The sequence below is a fragment of the Cajanus cajan genome, chromosome 11 (genome assembly GCF_000230855.2).
Source record: "Cajanus cajan strain Asha chromosome 11, NIPB_CcT2T_4, whole genome shotgun sequence".
Taxonomy (NCBI): Eukaryota; Viridiplantae; Streptophyta; class Magnoliopsida; order Fabales; family Fabaceae; genus Cajanus; species Cajanus cajan.
Window position 1 is genome coordinate 35534343 of NC_138527.1, and position 25632 is coordinate 35559974.

At 31.6% G+C, this 25632-nt stretch overlaps 1 protein-coding gene across 2 annotated transcripts; it reads left to right on the forward strand.

Moving 5' to 3' along the window:
• Window positions 1-16562: 16562 nt before the first annotated feature.
• LOC109801505 (arabinosyltransferase XEG113) lies at window positions 16563-25630 on the forward strand. Of its 2 annotated transcripts, none has more exons than XM_020362588.3 (13): window positions 16563-16909; window positions 17384-17680; window positions 17833-18038; window positions 18439-18544; window positions 20076-20332; window positions 20509-20644; window positions 21253-21347; window positions 21447-21500; window positions 22943-23056; window positions 24428-24526; window positions 24617-24736; window positions 24928-25014; window positions 25088-25630. In XM_020362588.3, exons 1-13 carry the CDS (start codon window positions 16765-16767, stop codon window positions 25253-25255), a joined length of 1884 nt encoding a protein of 627 aa, XP_020218177.1. In that variant the 5' UTR covers window positions 16563-16764; the 3' UTR covers window positions 25256-25630. The 2 variants fall into 2 exon arrangements, with proteins under 2 accessions (XP_020218177.1, XP_082922433.1); XM_083066307.1 differs by lacking the exon at window positions 16563-16909 and adding an exon at window positions 16954-17288.
• Window positions 25631-25632: the final 2 nt, after the last annotated feature.

Genomic DNA, 25632 nt, shown 5'->3' on the forward strand with positions numbered 1-25632 from the left:
AATTAGTTTTTATTAAAAAAAACAAAATGAGCGACTGCTTTTAATAAATTTTCTCTCTTTAGGCAAAGTTTTTTCTGTCTAAATTAAATTAAAATTCTTACATGTGGTTAATTAACAGTAGTAGTACTGATTGACCAGGAGCAATTCAAAATCGACCAATTTTGACTAGAATCATGCATGATTCAGTAGCGCTTACTTGAATCTATGATTGGTCAATGTTTGAGCGAGTTGAATGCGTGTGTGAAATAATTAAGAGTGGTGTATAAAAATAGTAGAGTTTGGTCATTATATCTCATTAATGCTATTGTCGAATTGTGGAAGTCGATATGTGCCTGAAACTGGTTAATTAGCTAGCTAGCTGTAAGCAATAGCAAAAGTATATATGATGATGAATTCCAATGGGCCAAAAGAAAACCAGAAGATGAGAGTTTGATGAGAGGAAAACCACTGCAAGGACCAAAACCGGGGGTCAAAGCCAGTTTGTATGCATGGAATAAGATAAGTTCAAATCCTCCTCTTTTGAATTATTTTTGTCCCCCTTAACCATTTTGGCATCTAATTAAGATCCTCAATTTCCTCCTCTTACAAAATGGACTCTATTGCCAAACATAAAATATGTGTGTGCATGCCCACTTTTTGGCATTTCAATAATACAATCTAGTCAATGTTGCCTCCTCTCTCTTGCTATTATATAATTTATTCTATAGGACAAAGTGAAATGGGATGAGATATGGGAGTGAAGACAAAAATAACAAATTTAATTGCTTTCCATGACCCTACACTCATATCATTCCATTAGTTTGCAACTTTCACTTTTTAAATCAATATGGAATTGGATCTTCTGCATCTTAACAGTGAATACTAGGAGAGAGAAAGTGGCACCGGAAATGGAAGAAAAATAATTAATCTGCATTTCAAAAATAAAATTATAAAACTGTTTTTTTATTCTCACTTAATAATTAACAGCTCATTATGCATTTTTTTTTAACTAGTCTCTAGATTCTTATCCAAATCAAAATCCTCCTTTTTCTAAGTGTGTTTAATGTTTATCCATAAGAGAGTGAAAAAGAGGGAGGAAAAAGCAAACCAATTCTATTATTCACAAGTTTTCCTATCAAGTTTCAAATAAAATATTATGGTTTAATTAATATCAATTATATAAGTTTAATAATATATATTACTAAATTTGACTACAAATATATAATATAAATGTATAACTTTTCTTTCTTGAATTAATATTTATATGCATACTGTTAATTGCTAAAGGAACAGAAGAAAGAAGCAAAGTTTACTGGTTAATTGTCTTACTCTCAGCTGTTATATGTCTTTTTATTTTGGAGAAAAGAAAAGACATATAACTGTTATATGTCTACTGAGATGCATTTTTATATATATATAAGGAGAGATAGATAGATCGATGGTGATCAATGTGTTTAGGATATATATGGACATATGGTTAAAGATTTAAAATTTAATTTTTTATTAAAAATATTTTAATCCTTATCATTAAAGATTTAAAAGTTTTTTTTTACTTCCCTTAATTAAATTTACTTTAAAATGAATTTTTGTCTTTAAAATATAATAATTATGTGATTTTAATATTCAAATTTTAATGAAACAATTTTAGTCTCTCAAATATTGTGATTGTGTAATTTCGGTCCTCAATTTTTAGTTGAATATTTTAGTTCATGGAGTATCATAATTGTATAATTTTAATCTCTAAAAAATTATAATTATATAAATTTTTACCTATCTAAATTACAAATATTAGTAATTTTGGTAACTATATATATATATATATATATATATCATTTAATATATGAATTACTGCTGAACCACACGCTTGGGGTTATAATATGTGTAACTTAAATAAGTAAAAAAAATTATATATTTATGATAATTGAAAGATTAAAATCATAAATTACAATACTTAAAAGATTAAAATTATTTAATTAAAATTTAAAATAGTAAAATTACACAATTATAATATTAAAGATACTAAATTTATTCAACTAAAACTATAAAAATCAAAATCATACAATTATAATTCTAACGAATAAAAAACGCAATTACACTACTAGAATTTATCTTATTACATGCGACTTTTCTTGCAAATTTTTATGAAAAATTTGCAGGAAACGTTGTTCCTACAAATTTTTCTGTGAAATCTTATCTGTAGATAATACCTTCGTGGATAATATATTTTTGTGAATTTTAAAATTCGTAGGAAATTCTGCAAGAATATTTTTTATGAAAAAAATTAAAAAAATTACTATAAATTCTATCAATAATTCTTCAACTTTCAAATGTTCACAATGAATTCATCCGAAACATTTGTTTCCATACCTCTAACATGTGATACATAATCTTTTAAATTTTAAGATTGTAGATTATAAGCCTAACACTCAACTATACAAATCAACTTGTAAGGTAAGTGTTGCCCCAATTTATATACTCTTTAATTGTTTTATTTTCAATCGATGTGGAACTTGAAATTTTTTAAAAATATTAAACTTATAAATTTAAATATTTTTTTTTATTTTTCCTATGGATTAAAATTTGCAGGAAAATCTACAAGAAAAGTTACTTGCAAAATTTTTCTACTATTTAGTAAACATTACTTGAGAATTTATTTTTGCAAGAAAATCTAAACAAAATAAAATTCTTACAATATTTTCTACAAATTTTTATCATGAAAAAAATTTCTATGATCATTAAAATTGTAAGATAAATATCTGTAAATTATGCAAATAAATTCGCAAAAAATTTCTGCGAATATTTTTTTGCAGGAAAATTCACAAAAAAATTTTGTGAATATTTTTTTGAAGAAAAATTTACAGAAAAATGATATTTTTCTAGTAAAGTATTAAGTCATTAAATTTTTATAAATCTCATGTCATTATAAATTTATAATGCATCAAACGTACTTTGTTTATTTATTTATTTATTTTTAAAGTGAGCATATATATATTCATATTCGTAAGAGTAGTAAACCATGATGATTTTGAATCTTGAAAATTTGAATTGAGTCTACTTTTTTGTGCACCATTTCCTTATGAGTATACAGCAATACTGAAATCTGAAATCATAGATCCTGATGATCATTTCTCGTTTCGTTCCATTTTTTAGAAAACAATTTTGATCGTACTTTCTTTTAACTCCAGAAAAGGAAATTAAAGGGGGACCAAACATTAATATAAATTGAATTTTGTGGCATCCACAGACTTCAATTTGTTAATCAAACTTCAAACTTCAAACCAACCACGTATCCATATATATGTGAAGTATGAAGAATCATTTATATAAAATTCAACAACCAAGATTAGTTCTTTTATACTCTCATTTTTCATTTTTATATGTAATTAATAACACGAGAAAATTATGAGTTAATCAAGGTCTCAATTCTGAGTACTAAACAGTTCTAAAAATAATTATTTAACTTTTTTTATATAATGCAAATTCATCCCAGCCTAACCTAGCTATCCGCAAACATAGTTATGTGGTAAGTTAATTACTTGTCTCTCTTAATATTGCAATATATATACTTCAATATTAATTATTTAAATCACAAAATTTTAAAATTAGCTAGCTAGGATGTTGCAAAATGATATATTATTTAAAAAGTTAAATGATTAAATTACTTGCAAGGTACAGGAAAAAAATTGAAGCATGACATATGAGTTGAGGTAACTTACGCAGATTTTATTAACAATTTTGACATATCGCAAAAGATTGGGTTAATAATGCAGCCAATATAACTTTGCAACTTGTGTTGATATTATATATATAGTATATACTGTATCTACTTTTTAACTTTAAGTAAAAGCTTTCAGTTGTTGTCACAGATAAAAATCGTTGTAGTGACAATGCAACTCACATAAACAATAGTATAACAAAATAAACACCTTTTTCAAAAAATATCATCTTGTTTTAAAATTTTAAACGTCAATTAGACTTATAAAAAAAAACCATGCATGTTTTATAAAGTACTCGCACGAAACATTAGATAACATACAAAATGTTTTGGATAAAACATATTTTTAGCATTTTAAATTTAAAATTGATTTCTTAAATTTTTATAATTTTAAAAAAATTATTTTAATTTTTATATTCAAATTTTGTTAAAAAATCTAACAAATAATATTGCATGAAATCTATCTATTAATATTCTTATTAATAAAAACATCATATTGAATCCAACTGATATTACATAATTGTTTCAATTTATTATTTATAAATATATTATTAATAAATAAAGAATTAAAATAAAATTTTTAAAATTTCAAAAAATAAAAATAAAAATTTTGAATTTGAGAAACCAAAAATCAATTTACTTTAAATTTGATAGACTAAAAATATATTTAAATATTTTTTTAATCAGAAAATATTCTCTAATGTTGAATTAATGCATTTTGAACCATTCATGAAACTAATTTCCATGTGTAAGAGTTGTTTTTAGATTTTTTTTTTCTAAACATGTTATTATGGACTATTAACATGCAAGTTGTGTTATTCAATAATAATCATTTACATTCTAAGTGAATTTGACAGTTTGTAAGGTTTTTATATTAAAAAAAACTACAACTAGAGGAACACATGTTTTAAGTTACCAGAACTGAGTTAAGAAGGTGCTCATATGATGAGTAAAAAATATTGAAAATCTTATATACTTGCATTTAATGTGGTGTACACATTCAAGTACACAATTTGTACACAAGTATATATACATATAAAACAAATGCATGGAAAGGCTGAATTATTATTAGACATACAGTACTGGGGGAAGCATCCTTGTTACAGAGTATGTCAATTTTTTATTCAAAAATGGCACCGAGTCAAAGCCACACAAAACCCAGCTGCATTTAATGCTTTGACAGAACTATGATAATGTGACACCCTTACTACCCCAAAACATATAACGAAATAATATAACAAAATTAAAGAAAATAAACTTTTGAAATTGGTAAAAGGGTTCACATAACAAAATTCAATACACCACATTAATAGAAATATCAAACCTAAAATACAAGAGTTTCTAAAATTGTTTTCAAAATAATATTACAGAATTTTCATAAATATCTTAAACTAGAAATCCTCTGCCCCGATGTCACACTATCAGAGCATTTTCCCAAATAAAACTGCTGACATACTATATACCAATTGCAGCTGAATCCTCTCCACCTAAAAATATCCACAATTTATACGGTGAGAAAAGAAAAGTTACTTATATGCAAAATACATACAAACACATCACGGTATAATGCATACAAGTATACATGTATTTAATTATCAATTATCCATCATTTTCACAATATATCACAATTAATAATATCACATCAATAATACATGCCAATCATACAATTATTTCCCCATCCATATCCATAACTCATATCACTTTCATAATTTAACGATAATATTTCTACATTCATAACTCATATCAATCTCACAATTAACAGTATCAATTATTCATCATTCACAATCCAACAATTCACATCAATATCACAATTAACACTATGCCAAGACCTCGCCACATCTGACACCAGTGATACAGGTTAATTGCCTCCCTTACTCACACCATACCAGGGGTACGCTCGTCCTTGAAGCATCACCTACCCAAGGTTCGTATCATCCCTGATCTACGAGGAGTACGCTCGTCCCTGAATCATCCACCACCCAGGGTTCGTATCATCCTTAATCCTTCAGTGTGAGTAACAACAATCACATACAATCAATACAATCTATTGCAATTAACCCTATGCCAGGGCTGCCATAACTGACATAAGTGATGGTGTTAATTGTATTTCTCATCCCACACCATGCTAGGGTCACGCCTTCCCTGTAGCACCACTTATACAGAGCCGTGCTATCCTAGTCATCGATGTGAGACATCACAATCACAATCAATATCTCAATCATATAACATCTCATCCTATTATTTAAATTTATAACACGTATATAATTTCATACAACAAATAAACTTAACAAAGTAGAGTTTACATATCCCTCAAGCATATTACATCCATATCATTCATTAATAATCAATAATACAGCAATTCCCTTCATTAATAGAATAACAGTAAAATCCCTAATTATTCCAAATTATAAGTTAATAGGAGGCTCAGCCTTCCATTCAGATAAATTCAACATTATAAACTATTAGGAGGCTTGGCCGTCCATTCACATAAATTCCAAATTATAAATTAATAGGAGGCTTGGCCGTCCATTCACATAAATCAAACGTTATTCTAAGAAATTCTACCCAATACCCTCATGTATTCTACATATAAATAATCCTCTTTTCCCCCGTACCTGATTAAATAGAAATTTTAGTAGAACCTCCTCTTCTTTCTATTAAACCAGGACCGGAACTAAAGCAGAACCTCCCCTCTTTCTTTCTCTCTTTCTCTCTCTCCTTTCTCTCTTCCAGAATTTCCTTATCTCAAGTTATGAATTTCTTTCAGCCCCTAGCCCCTATTTATAGAAATTCTGAAATTACTATGCACTATGCACTATTCATTAAAATAATATTATAAATTACTATGCACTATTCATTATTATATTCAAATTTATTTAAAAATTTGAACCCGCGTCCCTCGCAGCCGTCAGTTACTGTGCACGTGCACAGTAAAACACTATTTACAAATACGTAAATACGTATTTATGAATAGTGAAAAATGTATACGTGAATAGTAAAATACATGAATAGTAAAATACGTAAATAGTAAAATACTTAAATAAAAATATGATAAACCTTTTAATAATCCCAATACATAAAAATAAAATTTTGGGATGTTACATTACTCCCCTCCTTTTAGAAATTTCGTCCCCGAAATTACCTGATGCAAATAAAAATGGATATGAAGCTTTCATCCTTTCCTCTAATTCCCAAGTAGCACTTTCAGGTATATCTCCTCCCCAAATAACCTTTACCAAAGGAATTTCTTTACCTCTAAGTTGCTTTACCATTCGATCCTCGACTCTTATCGGGGTAGCTTCCACCGTCAAGTTCTCCTTAACCTCAATATGATCCGACTCAATCACATGCGAAGGATCGTGGATATATTTTCGAAGTTGAGAAATGTGAAAGACATCATGAAGATTTGACAAATTAGGAGGCAAAGCAATTTGGTAGGCAACATTGCCGACTCTTTTAAGAATTTGAAAAGGACCAATAAATCGAGGAGTAAGTTTTCTGGATTTTAATGCCCTGCCAACCCCAGTCCATGGAGTGACTTTCAAGAATACATGGTCACCTTCTTGAAATTCTAAATCCTTTCTTCTTCTGTCAGCATAACTTTTCTGTCTACTCTGAGATGTCCTCATCCTTTCTTGTATCAATTTAACTTTTTCAGTGGTTTGTTGCACAATCTCAGGTCCTAAGATGACATTGTCTCCAGGCTCACTCCAACACAAAGGAGTTCTACACCTCCTACCATACAAGGCTTCATAGGGTGCCATACCTATGCTAGAGTGGTAACTATTATTATAGGTAAACTCTATCAAAGGTAAAAGGGTATCCCAACTTCCTCCTTGGTCCAAAACACAGGCTCTAAGCAAATCCTCTAAAGACTGAATAGTCCTCTCAGTCTGACCATCAGTTTGAGGATGGTATGCTGAACTAAGTCTCAGTTGGGTCCCCAAGGCTTGTTGTAGGCTCTCCCAAAATCTAGAGGTGAATCTAGGGTCTCTGTCTGAAATTATGCTAGATGGTATCCCATGCAATCTCACAATTTCATCAATGTACAATCTAGCCAATTTCTCTAGAGAATGCCTAATGTTAATAGGTAGAAAATGTGCACTCTTGGTCAACCTATCAACTATAACCCAAATGGAATCATGCCCTTTCCTAGTCCTAGGCAAAGCAACTACAAAGTCCATAGAAATGCTATCCCACTTCCACTCGGGTATACTCAAAGGCTGAAGTAGTCCTGAAGGTTTTTGATGCTCTATCTTAGCCTTCTGACATACTAGACAGGCACTCACAAATTCAGCTATATCTTTCTTCATCCTAGGCCACCAGAATATCTTCCTTAGGTCTTGGTACATCTTAGTTGCTCCTGGATGAAAACTAAGCTTGCTCTTATGACCTTCCTCTAGTATCAGTCGTTTAAGTGTAGGGTTACTAGGCACACATACTCGATCTTTAAATCTTACCACTCCATCTGCACCCAAGGTAAATTCTTCTCCAATCCCTTGTCCTATATCCTTTCGTCTAGCCTCTAGAAATGAATCCATTAACTGTGCTTCTCTAATTTCCCCCAACAACTCACTAGTCACCCGAGTCATACCTAGTCTTACACTATTATGGTTCACTTCACAAGTCAGACTCAAGTCTCTAAATTGTGTCAAAAGATCCATCTCTCTAATCATAAGAGAAGACAGATGCAAAGATTTTCTACTCAAGGCATCAGCTACCACATTAGCTTTTCCTGGATGATAATTAAGATCAAAATCATAGTCTTTAATGAATTCCAACCATCTCCTTTGCCTCATATTTAATTCTTTTTGGTCAAATAAATACCTAAGACTCTTATGATCACTAAACACCTCAAATTTTGAACCATACAAATAATGTCTCCAAATCTTAAGTGTGAATACCACAGCTGCTAATTCAAGATCATGGGTGGGGTAATTCCTCTCATGTACCTTCAATTGTCTGGATGCATAAGATACAACCCTACCCTCTTGCATTAATACACCACCCAAACCCATCTTAGAAGCGTCACAGTAAACCACAAAAGTCTTACTAAGATCAGGCAATACTAAAACAGGTGCACTAGTCAATTTTTCCTTAAGGGTTCGGAAACTATCTTCACATTTACTATCCCATACAAACTTAACTCCTTTCCTAGTCAAACTTGTCAAGGGTAATGCTAACTTAGAGAATCCTTCTATGAATCTTCTATAGTATCCAGCCAATCCAAGGAAACTCCTAATCTCACTAACTGACTTAGGTGTCTCCCAATTAAGCACAGCCTCAACCTTAGATGGATCCACTGCTATTCCTCCACTTGAAATTACATGTCCTAAGAAACTCACCTCCTCTAGCCAAAAATCACACTTGGACAACTTAGCATAAAGTTGTTTCTCCCTGAGAGTTTGTAGTACTACCCTTAAGTGTTCCTCATGCTCCTCTTTAGTCTTGGAATAAACTAGTATGTCATCTATAAAGACAACTACAAATTTATCCAAGTATGGATGAAGAATCCGGTTCATGTAGTCCATAAAAATTGCAGGAGCATTTGTCACACCAAAAGGCATTACTAGATACTCATAGTGTCCATAGCGAGTTCTAAAGGCTGTCTTAGGTACATCTTCTTCCTTAACCCTAATCTGGTGGTATCCTGATCTAAGATCAATCTTACTAAACACACAAGCACCTGTCAACTGATCCATAAGATCATCTATCCTAGGTAATGGATATTTGTTCTTAATGGTCACCTTGTTCAACTGGCGATAATCCACACACAATCTCATGCTACCATCTTTCTTTTTGACTAAGAGTACGGGTGCTCCCCAAGGTGATACACTAGGTCTCACAAACCCCTTCTCCAACAATTCTTCTATTTGCTTTTTCAGTTCCACTAACTCTATGGGTGACATCCTATAAGGTGCAATAGAAATAGGTCCTGCTCCTGGAACTAAATCTATGGAAAATTCTACTTCTCTTCTAGGTGGTAAGCTAGACACCTCAGAGAAGACATCCGAAAAGTCACATACAACAGGCAGTTCATTTACTGAAACATTTTTCTCAGAATTTAAAGAAGCTAACAACATGTACACTTGGGCATCCGCTTGCATAGACACCTTAACTTGGTTGGCAGTCAAATAATCCTTACTCACTCTTTCAACAGGTTCACCAAAAACAATAGATTTACAAGCACAGTTCAAAAGGACATGATTGGAAGATAACCAGTCCATACCCAGAATAACATCTAGTTGACTTAGAGGTAAACAAATTAAGTCAACCAGGAAATCTCTACCTTCAATAGTTAGAGGACATTTTGGACAGACATCAGAAGTAATTACAGAACCATTAGTGGGTGTTTCGACAATTAACTCAAAAGATAAGGAAGAGACAGGTAATTTTAACTTAGACACACATGCGTGTGATATAAAAGAGTGAGTTGCACCAGAATCATATAAAACGGTTAAAGGAGTTCCATTAATGAAACACATACCCTGAATTAAGTCCTCGGATTGAGTAGCTTCAGCACCACTCAAAGCAAATACTCTTCCTGTGGTTCGAGGTTTGCTAGCGTTCCCTTCAATCTCCGTTGTCCCTTTCCTATTCTGAGGACATTCACTAGCCTTGTGTCCTTTCTGTTGACATTTGTAGCATATTATTGCTTTTGGTATCCGACAATCAATTGCCCTATGCCCTGGTTTTCCACAGTTGTAGCAGCTTTTGTGTGGAATAATACTCCCATTTCCACCTCTAGAAAGTTGACTAGCTTGGTTCCTTTGCACAAAGTCCTGATTATTTACTTTAGTGTTCGTATTTCCAACAGGCTTGTTATAAGGTTTTCCTTTATTGGATGAACCAAACTTATTATTTCTCATTGGTCCTCCACTTTTATAATGAGTCACCCTTGCTTGGTTGTCCTCATCATAAACTCTGCACTTATTTACCAAGTCATGATAGTGCGTGATCCCTTGATAATTGAACACCTGTTTAATCTCTGGGCGAAGACCGCTCACAAACTTTACGCATTTGTCCTCCTCATTACCCACACCGTCATACATAGGGCAGAATCTGACCAAATTTTCAAATTTAGTTACGTACTCAGCTACTGAATCCTCTCCTTGTTTCAATTCAAGAAATTCCACCTGTTTCTTATGACTTATATCTCGAGGAAAATATTTCTCCAAGAAGAGTCGCTTGAAAATATCCCAGCTTACTTGGGTTCCTAGAGCCATTATTCTTTGCCAAGTACTTTGCCACCAGATGCCAGCTTCTCCAGAGAGCATAAAGGTAGCCAAAGTCACCTTCTGTGTCGTAGGACATCCCATAACTTGGAATATCTTTTCAACTTCAAATATCCAGTCAGTAGCTCCGTCAGGATTATAGCCTCCACGAAAACTTGGTGGATTATTTCGTTGGAATCTTTCTAGCCAATCAACTTCTGGTCGTTGGTTCAAATTACCCAGAGCCTGAGCCATTGCTTGTAGAGCATCGGCAATTGCTTGATCATTTCTACCTCCTGCCATTGTTTTTCTGTTTTTCCCCCAAAAAGTTAACAATCATACTCTAAAACAATAAATTCAATTTATCTTCATATTATCAATAAGTTCAACAATCAATTTTATCACATCATTCATTTACCAAACAAACACAGTAGACTCATAACTCAAGGCCGATTGAATCGACCTGCTCTGATACCACTAAATGTGACACCCTTACTACCCCAAAACATATAACGAAATAATATAACAAAATTAAAGAAAATAAACTTTTGAAATTGGTAAAAGGGTTCACATAACAAAATTCAATACACCACATTAATAGAAATATCAAACCTAAAATACAAGAGTTTCTAAAATTGTTTTCAAAATAATATTACAGAATTTTCATAAATATCTTAAACTAGAAATCCTCTGCCCCGATGTCACACTATCAGAGCATTTTCCCAAATAAAACTGCTGACATACTATATACCAATTGCAGCTGAATCCTCTCCACCTAAAAATATCCACAATTTATACGGTGAGAAAAGAAAAGTTACTTATATGCAAAATACATACAAACACATCACGGTATAATGCATACAAGTATACATGTATTTAATTATCAATTATCCATCATTTTCACAATATATCACAATTAATAATATCACATCAATAATACATGCCAATCATACAATTATTTCCCCATCCATATCCATAACTCATATCACTTTCATAATTTAACGATAATATTTCTACATTCATAACTCATATCAATCTCACAATTAACAGTATCAATTATTCATCATTCACAATCCAACAATTCACATCAATATCACAATTAACACTATGCCAAGACCTCGCCACATCTGACACCAGTGATACAGGTTAATTGCCTCCCTTACTCACACCATACCAGGGGTACGCTCGTCCTTGAAGCATCACCTACCCAAGGTTCGTATCATCCCTGATCTACGAGGAGTACGCTCGTCCCTGAATCATCCACCACCCAGGGTTCGTATCATCCTTAATCCTTCAGTGTGAGTAACAACAATCACATACAATCAATACAATCTATTGCAATTAACCCTATGCCAGGGCTGCCATAACTGACATAAGTGATGGTGTTAATTGTATTTCTCATCCCACACCATGCTAGGGTCACGCCTTCCCTGTAGCACCACTTATACAGAGCCGTGCTATCCTAGTCATCGATGTGAGACATCACAATCACAATCAATATCTCAATCATATAACATCTCATCCTATTATTTAAATTTATAACACGTATATAATTTCATACAACAAATAAACTTAACAAAGTAGAGTTTACATATCCCTCAAGCATATTACATCCATATCATTCATTTAATAATCAATAATACAGCAATTCCCTTCATTAATAGAATAACAGTAAAATCCCTAATTATTCCAAATTATAAGTTAATAGGAGGCTCAGCCTTCCATTCAGATAAATTCAACATTATAAACTATTAGGAGGCTTGGCCGTCCATTCACATAAATTCCAAATTATAAATTAATAGGAGGCTTGGCCGTCCATTCACATAAATCAAACGTTATTCTAAGAAATTCTACCCAATACCCTCATGTATTCTACATATAAATAATCCTCTTTTCCCCCGTACCTGATTAAATAGAAATTTTAGTAGAACCTCCTCTTCTTTCTATTAAACCAGGACCGGAACTAAAGCAGAACCTCCCCTCTTTCTTTCTCTCTTTCTCTCTCTCCTTTCTCTCTTCCAGAATTTCCTTATCTCAAGTTATGAATTTCTTTCAGCCCCTAGCCCCTATTTATAGAAATTCTGAAATTACTATGCACTATGCACTATTCATTAAAATAATATTATAAATTACTATGCACTATTCATTATTATATTCAAATTTATTTAAAAATTTGAACCCGCGTCCCTCGCAGCCGTCAGTTACTGTGCACGTGCACAGTAAAACACTATTTACAAATACGTAAATACGTATTTATGAATAGTGAAAAATGTATACGTGAATAGTAAAATACATGAATAGTAAAATACGTAAATAGTAAAATACTTAAATAAAAATATGATAAACCTTTTAATAATCCCAATACATAAAAATAAAATTTTGGGATGTTACAGATAACATGTAGTAGTTGCTATTCGTACAACAACTATAATTGAGGGTCTCAATCAATCAGTTTTTTTATGTTTTGATTAATCGTGCATGCACAATTAATTCAAATTTTCTTTCTATATAATATTCTACTGAATATAGTTAATTTTGTGTTTGTTAATAATTGTCAACCACTTGAACACAGTGACCTAAAGGATTCGTTGCTGACTAGACCAAGGTTTTAGAATAAACCACTTGCGCAACAAACAAAGTAAGCACATAATTAAGTATATTTATATGTGCATAGATTCTTCCTAATTTTTAATACCAAGCGTGTGGTTCAGCAGTAGGGGTTGATTCACGCTTAAATAAGGTCAGGAGTTCGAACTCTACTTTATGTATACAGCCGTGTTAAATCTTGAGGCAAGTTATTCCACTCTTTAAAATGCCTCTTTCGAAGAGATTAGTTACGCCTATCAGTCCCATGATACTCCAGGGACACGAAAAAAAAAAATTTCTCCCTGGTTTTTCTTGCAAGCCACGTCTATGCCACCAATTCAGTAACACTGAGGAGGGATCTCTAGCCTTCATTGACGTTGGGATCTGAGTATGACCTGGCCTATTTATATTGTCATACACTCACCTCAATTTAGAGTATGCAAGATTAGCATAAAATCATGATCCAAGAATAAAAACTATCTTTATAGTATCTACTCATCATATATAGATACTCTTATATATATATATATATATATATATATATATATATATATATATATATATATATATATATATATATATTAAATATTTTATTAATATTGGGGTTGATATGTTGTTAAAATTATTTTTTATTTGTGTTTAGAAAAAATATGTGTTCTTTGATTCTTACACATATTGCAGTAATTTATTGTCTATTTTTCATACATTATGGTCATTTAGATGCTCATATGTATCCATGCTTTTTTAATTTATCTTTTAGTTAAATAAAAATGCTATTCAATATTTTAGTATCCAAAAAATATAAAAAAACATGATATTTGATTAAAGTTATGTATAAAATAATAAGAAAAATAAATTATGTATTGATAGTGTAAAATGATTTTATAAATTCTTTTAATCATATACTATACCATGTATAATAAATTCTTAATTTTTACGATAATTATCTTAAAAATTATACCAATTATAATTTTTTGATTTTGATGGTATATTTTTTTTACATTAACAATACATAGTCATTAGTCTCTCAAATAATAAATTATATGTATATAATGCTTGTAATAAACATAACAATTTAATATATAACAAAGACTAATTCAAATCTAATACAACAAATTTATAAAATAGATCGTTTATAAACTTAGAAGTTTGGTGCTTTCACTCTTTAAGATGCGTAAAAAAAATCATATATTAACATTGATTAGTTATATATAGTGATTTATGAAATAAAAAAACACTAATAGTATTATATTTTATAGTGATTTGCGTAAAATATTGTATATAATTTGTGTAGTACTATCATTCTAATAACATAATTAGTTGTATATAGTGAATTGTGTAATTGAACCCAAAGAAGAAGAAAAACTGAACATGGCATATCAAAGGAAAAAGAAATGCTTTACCAAAAAAACAGGAAAAAGAAATGCTTTACCAAAAACAAAAGGAAAAAGAAATGGGTTCAAAATAAAACCCATATTGGGTTTTTGTCTTTTATAACTTTTCCACAAAAAAAAAACATAACCCATTAGCCCAATTAAATTTGGATTCGATGTGCCTATTAGAACTTCAACTTTACACTGTATCTCTTACCAATTATAAATTTTCCACCTCAATTTCTATTGTGTTTACAAGAAAGTGCACACAGAAGGAAATCTTTGTCTAATTTATTTGTGCATTTACGATAAATATTCAAGGAAGTGTGAATCATTTCTGAAATAATTCTTCATTCACAACCAAGAGGAACGATAATTTTTCTTTTCGGTTTTTCTTGGCCTAAGAAGGAGTGAGGGCAAAAGGAAATCTTTTTATGGGATTTTCTTCATTTAGGCCCATTAATATGTTTTGTACGATTTGGGTATGAATGACACGAAATTGGGCCAAGGTAGCCCTCAAGTTGACGGATTTGTTCGGCTATAAACTAAATTACAATCGAATTCAGAATACATAGAACATATTATTTTAGGATGGACACACTATTTTAGGATTTTGGACTTGCTTTCTATTTTGGATTTTTAAAGAGGGATATTTTGGTTTCTTTAGTTACCAGAACCAAAAAATAAAATAAAATAATACGGCTAATAACAGTTTGCATACCATAAAATGGTATTATAGTTAAAGGATTTCTTTTATCACCATGTGAATAGTGGTATTTATTATTTTAGCATATTTAGTATTTAACTTAAATATATTTTTAATAGGGATGGTGAAGAGAGTGTTTGGGAGTTATTAAATCTCTTCATTTAAACTATTTTTTAAGATAAAAAGTTGTTTGTGAAAAAAAAAATAATGTGTTTGGAACAAGAATTTAAATTTATAAATAATTTTTTCTTTGAAAAATAAGTTGTGTTTATGAAATTGAAAATTTAAAACTTATGATTACTTTTTAATGATTTTTTAAGCTGATCTATTACATAAAAATTAATTTTTTTCTAAATGAAATTAAACATCATAAAATTATATTTTAGCCAACTTAATCAAATAAAATTTTATTTTGATTGTAATCAATTATATCTCCATAATCAATTATTGAGTTAATCTAATTTTTATAGATTTTTCAAACACATCCAGAAAATGTTAGGTACAGAATGTCGACCCTCCAACCTGCAAAAAAAATGAAGAATTTAATTAATTGATCCAACTTGTCATGGCTTGTTCACGTCTAATCTGCTTAAATAATAAAAAAAATATTAAAATTTTATATTTTTTAGATAGAAAAAATAATTCATCTTATTAATTTTAAAATTTATTAATTTTCTTAAAATATAAATTAAGAATACTATAAAATAAAAAACAATTAATGTAAAAGATAATTAGAATGGAAAATTGTAAAAATGGATAAACAATAAAATGAAAAAATCCTATATATACAAACGGATACGGTACTTACATCAATTAATTATCTCACGTTATGCATAGAAACGGATACAGTACTTACATTACATCAATTAATTTTATGGATGTTTTTAGAATAATTTTTTTAAAGACATTATTGATTTAAATAAAGTAATTTAATTTTATTACATTGTTCTTAATAAATGAGCCAGGTTTGTGGTATACAGAGGATTGAATTTTAAGACATCCACATTTGATGTTTTATGTCTTTGTCGTAACGAATCCAAAAAGAAATAGGAACTTGAGTAGTTGAGATTCGTTCTGGCAGAGTTTCATTTTCACGTTCATGTTGACACACAAATGAATGAATCAAGGGTTGACCTTCTTCCATAAGAGAATGCCGATCTGAAAGTGATTCCTTCTTCTTCTTCTTCTTCGATGGCGTGTGAGGAATTGGTTCATTCCAAACCTCTGTTCCTCACGATCTACACTGTTGTCATCGTTGGCATCGTCCTTTCCTCACTCTACGTCTTCTCCGCCATTCGCTACCCCTCCACCAACCCTTCTACTTGGTCCCTTTCAAGTACCCTTTTTCACACTTTCATTCATACTTTTATTGCTTCCTTAAAAATCACACCTTTTCTCTTACTAACCTTCAATGTCAATTACCCTTTTCTCAATTTTAAATGTATTACTAATCTTCCTCCGTAGGAGATATATAATGTTTAAGCTTTTGTGCGTGTTTGGATAAACTTCACGGGAAGTACTCCCAGGACAGAAAAATATGAAGGAAAAAAATATATATATTTTTAACTCATGGAGAAGCTAATTTTGATCTATGGGAAGTTTGATTTTGATTTTCCTTTCTATTGTTCTCTTCTGGAGTTCTGGAGAAGCTTATGCAAACAGACACTTTGACATTGGTGCCTTGTTGTTCAGTTCCCACGTTTTGGTTGTCAATGGTGCCTTTTGTTTGTGACACTTTTCAATTCATTGACCCTTTATTTATTTCTTATGTGGGTGTGATTTCAAACCTTAAACTGTGCATGTTTTTCAGATGAGGATGTTCGTCTTTCAGAACAAACACTCAACGGTTCTGAGTCAGAACCTGTTCATTTTGTGCCTTATGTTCCTCCGGAGGCACGGAATGTGAGGACAAGACCTATGTTGGATGTTCCTCCGAGCAATAGGAAGATGCCACCTTTGAAGGCTTTCCGATTGACCAAAGAATTGGTTCAGCAAAGGGTGAAAGATAACATTATAATAGTGACCTTTGGTAACTATGCCTTCATGGACTTTATTCTGACTTGGGTTCAACAGTTGAATGATTTGGGAGTTTCTAATTATATTGTTGGTGAGTGTCATGATTTAAGCCTTCTGTCTTTCTCTATCATGTGTTTTGTTTAGGTTTGTTATTGGCTTATTGCCCTGTTAGAGATGCATATCTGGTGTTGTGTGCTGTTGAGTATAGTTTGTAAAAAAGAGTTTGAAATGTACACATTTTAGGTGCAATGGATACCAAGTTATTGGAGGCACTTTATTGGAAAGGGATACCGGTTTTTGACATGGGCAGCCATATGAGTACAGCAGATGTTGGTTGGGGATCTCCAACATTTCATAAAATGGGGAGAGAAAAAGTTATTCTGATCAACTTGATACTGCCTTTCGGTTACGAGCTGTTGATGTGTGATACTGACATGGTTTGGTTGAAGGTGCTTTCCTCCATTTTTCAATATATGCTTAAGGGTGATTTATGTGCTAGCTTTGTTTTTTTATGAATCATCCAAATTTTAAAAGGAGCTGCAAAATGTGTATTGATAAGGGTGTTTCCTTTTTTTTTTTTTTTTCTTCTATCGTGTATTTTGTAGTAGTTCCTTTTGTTACTCGTTAATTCTTGGTTCCTATCTGGTGTCCTTTTTATCTTGTTCCTACTACTACTAGTTTTTACTTGTGCCATTATTATGACTTTTTAGTTTTTATCTGTTATATTCAATGTGCATAATCATCTGTTATATTCATCTTAAAGGAGATTGCCAAGTCCATTATGTGATTGTTCTTCTGAAATATATTTTATTCCTAAAACTTATCTGCAATTATGTGATTGTGGAGCAGAACCCGCTTCCATATCTTGCTCGTTATTCCGGAGCAGATGTTTTAACATCCAGTGATCAAGTTGTACCCACAGTTGTTGATGATAGTCTGGAAATTTGGCAAGAAGGTGAATATTAAATAGCTGGACTTACTGCTCTGATTTTTATTGTGCCTGCGTCGGTTTGTTGTAGTAGGCTTGCTTTTTTTTCTTCCCATATTCATGAGTTAGGTTAAATATGTTTTTAGTCCCCCAAAAATTAACTCTATTTGGTTTTAGTCCCACATTTTTTTTTCTTGATTTTAGTCCTCCAAATTTATATAATACCTACTTTTAATCTATTTTCAAACATTTTTAACTTTTGCTGTTAAAATAGACCACCTCAACATTTAAATCACATAGTTTTATTAACATGATTTTTTTAATTTAAAATATTAATTATTTTAGGGTTAAGTTAAATTTTAGAGTAAAAACTAATTTTATAATTAAAATCTTTCACTATTCCCTCTCAAACACAAATATGGAGGTTTCAAAAATTCCTTTTTTACTTGAATAAAGAGTCTCCCACCAAACTCTAATAAAATCTTCTCACAAAGTCAAAGTAAGGTTTTTTATCTCCACCACCATCACCATGTCCATAAACATTCAAGTTCACTTTTGCCAGCAACCCTCTAAGCTCTAAATTTCCAATTTTTGGCGACATCCTTTCACTCTCAATGGCTCTCGAGGCCCTCAATATGCGAATTACTCTAAACAACGCTCATTCTTCTCCCTCCCTGAGTTTCAAGGTACTACCTTTCAAAAACGAGAGACAATTGGCTTCCTCTGCTATGGATGAAAGCAAAATAGAGAAACAAAAAGCAAAATAGAGCACTTCTGAAACTTTCATGCCTAGGTCCATGAGTGAATAGTAAAAAGTTTTAAGTGTAAAATTAGTTTTTACCCAAAAATTTAACTTAATTCTGAAATAATTAAAATTTTAAATTAAAAAAGTTCTATGTCAGTAAAACTAATAGTGATTTAGGTGCTGATGTGACGTATTTTAATAGCAAAAGTTACAAGTCTTTAAAATAGGATTAAAAACAGGTATTATATAAATTTGGAGGACTAAAATCAAGGAAAATTTTTTCAAGGAACTAAAACTAAATAGAGTCAATTTTTGAAGGACCAAAGACATTTTTAACTCTTATGAGTTATATTGACCTCTAACCTATTAATTTTTAAGTAAAAATCAAATGACATCTATCATCTATGACTTGAATCCTTAAATGAATGATAGAGAACATTTTATATGAACTCAGTTTTCAGGAATTATTTTGCAGTTTCTTGTTGCTCCTTCGCTTTGGCTTTAGATTAAAAGCTAGCAAAATACATTTCCGATATGCAAACTCTGTCCAAGAGTCTGAAGTTTTTATTATGTCACGTCTTGTCTCTATTTAGAAAAAAGAGCTAATCTTACTGAAGTTCTTGCATATTCTTTGGCATATCAAATTAAATACCACAATTTGAAGTTTTTTTCTTCCTTATTTTTGTATTGAATCTCAATGCTCTTCTCCACTTATTTCACCATTTTTTCTCTCATTTTATTGCTTATATTGTTGCATTTTCTTAGCTTTAATGGAACAGATACTATATTGATGTTTGTGCCCATCTTGTATAGTTCATGCTGCCTACAACATAGGAATTTTCCATTGGAGACCAACTGAGTCCGCAAAAAAATTAGCAAAGGAATGGAAAGAGCTGCTACTAGCTGATGAAAAGATATGGGATCAAAATGGGTTTAATGATATTGTACACAGACAATTAGGACCATCAGTTGATGAGGAAAGTGGACTTGTTTATGCTTATGATGGAAATCTAAAGCTGGGGATTTTGCCTTCAAGCATCTTCTGTAGTGGACATACGTATTTTGTCCAGGTAGAATCTAGTTAACAATTTTGAATTCCTTCTTCTTTGTTGTTATATATTATCTACTTTCTGTTTTCTTTTACACAATTAACTGTCTGAGTGAATCTTGCTTGGACCCTGAGATTTAGAGAAACAAACTGTGTGCCAGTTTTCCTTATGAACATACTTGCATACCATTATTGTAGGCTATGTATCAGCAACTCAGATTGGAGCCATATGCAGTGCACACAACATTTCAATATGCAGGCACTGAAGGAAAGCGTCACCGATTGCGAGAAGCAATGCTTTTCCATGATCCACCAGAATACTATAATCCACCTGGTAATCAGTTATTTCTCCTGCAATTTTGGTTAGCATATCATTTGCTTCATTTTCTTTTCCAATGCATGTTTGAATACACTAATTCCATTATTTGTCTTTACTTGTTAGTGTATACTTGGGTGGGATATTGCCCAACGTGATTTTAGATGATCTTGATTTTATTAAATTGATTTTGGGTAAAAGTGAACTAATTAAGTGATTTCTGTTTGGAAAATTTTATCTCAAAAATATTTTTAGTAAAACTTTAGTATAAGATTCTCAATGTAATGCAGAAGCCACCTTTTTTTCTTTTTGCTTTTAGTCAAACATGCTTTTAGAAACAAAAGTGATTCTACTAGAAAACATCCAAACAAATAATTTTAGAAGCAAACTCAAGTTTAAGATTTCATATCCTGTGTTTGGGAGATCCAAATGTAGAACCCAACAAGCTATTAGTTGTTACTTACACCATGCATTTAGAGATTTCTACTTTATCCGCCATCAAGCTAGCCCCAAATATTCATAACTTTGATGCTGAAAACCAAAAGTTGACACCTAATGTTTCAATGCTTTATTCTCATAATTTGCCTATGGTTGATATGTTGACTCCTTGTAAGAAACTTTTGCAGGGGGTTTCTTGTCATTTAAGCCATCTATTCCAAAAAGCTTGTTGCTAAGTGGGAAACACACCATCGAATCACATTTTACACTTGTTAATTACCAAGTATGCAAGTATCGACCTGGTCCTTTTCACTTCTGCATTTACAATGAAAATTATAATGTTACATATCGTAATTTATGTTGTGCGTGAATTTGTCCGCAGATGAAACAGATAAGGACAGCACTTGCAATTGCTTCCCTTTTGAACAGAACACTGGTGAGAGCTATTTTCTGGGATCATATAATGCTTATTATATTACGTGTGCAATTGCAAATGTCTCGTATCAGATCTTTCAAGCACTGTTAATTAACTTTTCTAACGAGTCATGTTAAGTTATCAACCATTAGCAATTACATGAAAGTTGCAATTAACTTTATTTTTTGGCACAATATTACTCATTATTATTAAGCTTGTTTGGCATTCTTTTGTTAGGGTAGACTGTTCACAATTTAGTAAAATCGTTAAGATCTGAATTCTGAATTAGCTTGTTACTTTATTTAACTCTGCAATTGCGTATTTCTGTTTTATTGTCTGCTTAATGCAAACCAAATCAATGCATGTTCATTTACTTTATGTGGCAGAAAAAAAATGATTGTACGTGTTGGAAATATTTGGTAAAAAAAATAGAAAAATAGATCTTGTAGACTAATTGAAATTAAAATTGAAGATGAAAAATTGCCATAAAAATTCATATGTCTATGTATAGCCATATAATCAATTTAAAATCCCTAATTTTTCTCATCAAAACAAAATATAAAAGATAAAGTTGTGACAGTAATAAATATCCTATCTAACATTTATTCAAAATTCAAATAAAGGAAAACCTCATAAATTTAACAGTATGTTTCCTGAACTGAATTTCAGTTGTCACTTATTGAAATCATAAGATCATATGTACTGTAATTGTTGTTATTAGCATTTGGTACCGATTTTTGCATAAATAAAGTTTCCTATTTGTTCCTGAAATCCTGCAATAAATTTTATTTGTCATTTTTCTATTTGATTTAGAAGCAATATCTACTGAATATCATAAGCTACTACCATTTGCATTATGTTGATCTTCACATATATTGACCAACGTCAATACATGATTTAGGGTTATAAAATTATGATTTGTTTTTTATTGCATCTTCCTGTACAATGGTTGGGTACTAGATTCATGTTCTTAGCACTACTATTGGTAGAATTGCTGTTGGAAAGATGAAAAACCCTCAATCTAGTCCTTTAAAAATATATGCATAATGGAATTGGTCTTCAAAAAAATTGATTTCTTATTAAGCATATTTCCACTGCTGGTTTCTACACCACCCCCACCCCACCCCTTTTCTTCCCTATCAGTTCCTACCTTTTAATAAATAAGATTCTGTTTAAAAAAGGGCAATAGATTGTTGGTGTAGAAAAAAGAAGCATGGAATTGACTTTCCCATGATTAAAGGTGCTAGCAGTCCTACCATCCAAAATCAAAATGTAATAAACCATCTTTATGGCCTAACATGTTGCTATGGTTGAGAAATCTGGTCAACTTCTTTTACACCTGAGGCATCTGGTTTGGTTGTTCTTAGTGATTTAAGATTGATGGTTTCTCTTTTGTAGTGCATTTTCACTTCATAAATTATATAATTTGATCTTGATTCAGTTCTTTATGTGTATATATTTAGGTCATGCCTCCACTGTGGTGCAGGATTGATAGGCTATGGTTTCCCCATCCCGGCATTTTGGAGGGGTCCATGACTAGACAACCTTTTCTCTGTCCTTTGGATCATGTATTTGAGGTATTTCCAGTTTGATCAAGTGATTCTTAAATTGTTATTTTTGTTGTTCACTTGTTCTTTAGATTGTCTGGATTGATGAATAGCCTAACAAATTTTGGTAACAAGTACTTGGTCCTCTCTAAAGCTTTTGAAACTGATGTTTTACAAAATACAAATTCACATGAACTAGGTGTGGTGGTAGTACTTGCTTTAGATGTGAAAAACTGAATTGTAAAGCAAGCAAGTGTTCTTAGTATTGGGGACAATGGGTTTCAAAAGACATCAAATCCATATAAAATGTCAGTTTCTTACAGAATGTTTTCTTCAAAGGGTGAGAAAATAAAATCCCCTGAATATTGGAATGGAGGCAAAAGTTGTAGGGAAGGGATTTTGTCCGTGATTTTTCCTCCGGATTCCTCCAAACTTCTGAACCAAACAAGAGTTTTTTCATCAAAATTCCTCTCTTTCCCTCTAATCAAATTGCATGTTCAACTTTTGGATTTCAATTTGTGGGATGATAAGAGAAAAACTAAGTTCATATAGATGTAAATAAAAGGTTTTTGTTATAAATGTAGCGGGAGTAATGAAAGAAATATCGGGCAAACATGGGGAAAATATACAAGTCAATGATAGAAGTTACGACAAAGAAACATTTAAATGGTATTTTATTTCATAATTTTGGAAAAAATTAATTGTAATATTTGGTGTTTAAAAAAAATATGGCAACATGCTTCAAACAGCAGTCCTCAAAAATCACAATTAAATTTGAGAAGCTGCTTCCAGAGAATGGTCAGACACTAAAATATTACTCTATAATAAGCAGTTTTCACTGAGTAAAAAGTACACATATCTCTCAAACTAAGTTGCTACCCCTCCCAAACAATTGCTGAGACTGCGATCAAATATGCCCTTATAATTTCATTTACACTATTGTTCACCACTTCTAGTCCATAATCTACATGATTGTTTTTAAGAAAAGCCTGTATAATTATTTTTGGTGTTTGATTTCAAACACGCTGTCCCTTCGATGATATAAATAAAATCAAATAAGGAAATTCTATTCTCTATTTTATTTAATTAATTGATTTTTTTTTTGTATGGTTTTAAAATTTTGGGCTTTCTCTAATGCTGATCCCACCTGTTTTCATGAATTAGATATAGTATTTCTTACAAACATCATGAAAGACATGTAAGTAGGATACTGAGAGAAGATCCTTGCAACTTAGTACTGCAGAATATAACCCTTTTTAATTCCATGTACACATTAGTTTACAACATTTAATGTAACCTCTTCCATATCTTTTCTTCCTCTCTGCCTCTCCCCTGTTTACATAATCAAAACATTTTCTGGCACTTTCTTATGCTCTGCTACGGAAATGTACTCTATTGCAGGTAAATGTCATGTTGAAAGAACTCCCAGAGGAGGAGTTTGGCCCTGGAATAGATATTAGAGAGTACTCAATACTTGATAATCCCTCCCTCCCCTCAGAGGTGAATAAATGTCATTTTCATCTACATTTTAAACCATAAATTCTCCTTGTATCTCACTCCCGAAACTTATGGCTGGGGTATTGAGTTCAGGTGAAGAAGTCATGGCTTGATGTTCAGCTCTGTAAGGAAGGAACCCAGGATTGTTTTGCATCAAATAATAGCACAGTTGGGGGAGTACTCAAATTTCCGAGGCATAGCAATGAAGAAACGGTATTTAAAATTTGATCCATTTAATGATTATTTCAGATATAGACTTTAAGGTCTTCTAAAGAAACCATATTAAGTACATTGATATGATTATCTTTTGTGTGCCGATCTTTTTTGGTTTTACCAAGTCTATTCACTGTCCTATCCTATTTAAAATATGTTGAACCTGGTTGTTTATATACTTGAACATGCAGTACATGAAAGTATTTTCATCATTCAAGGATATGAAAGTCATTCAGTTCTCTTCAATGCAAGATGCTTTCACAAGTTTCACCGACAAGGCAAGGACTACTATACTCATTTCTTTAGAAATTAACATTTACTATGTCCTAAGCCATGCATTATTTTTATCAGGAAAGGGAAGATAGATTCAGAAAACGCGTTAAACGGTACGTGGGTATATGGTGCTGCGTGCTGGATCACACTCCTGGTCACATTTATTACGATATGTACTGGGATGAGAAACATGAATGGAAGCCAATTCCTCCTCAAACTTCCGAAGATGATCATCCACCTTGGTGAGGTCAACTTCAGGTTCATGTTTGGTAAAACACTATGAACAATAGACTAGATACACGGAAGAGATTTAATTATAGTTGGTTTGGTTTCCAAATCATGCCAAAACCAAGAGGTATACTTACAGAAGTTTAGAATCTGTATCCACGTCGAGAATGTTAGTTGTTAGAGAGATGAGACAATGTTGTTATTGTGTAACAATGGGAAGAACATGCTATGTGTAACATTGTAAATTGGAGAAATTGAGACTTACATTTTCTTAGATAAGGATGCAGTTTTTGAACGCTGATGTCTCAGTTGATATTGAATTGCTTGTAATTGAAAAAACAGGAGACATCTGAATGTACCACTTTCAAACTGGAAAGATGTTGATTTTTCTAATT

Coding starts and splice junctions, on each gene's coding strand:
- LOC109801505 (XM_020362588.3), top strand. CDS start 16,765: ATGGCGTGTGAGGAATTGGTTCATTCCAAACCTCTGTTCCTCACGATC. Junction 24,527..24,616: donor ATCCCTCCCTCCCCTCAGAG/GTGAATAAATGT, acceptor TATTGAGTTCAG/GTGAAGAAGTCATGGCTTGA. Junction 24,737..24,927: donor GGCATAGCAATGAAGAAACG/GTATTTAAAATT, acceptor TTGAACATGCAG/TACATGAAAGTATTTTCATC.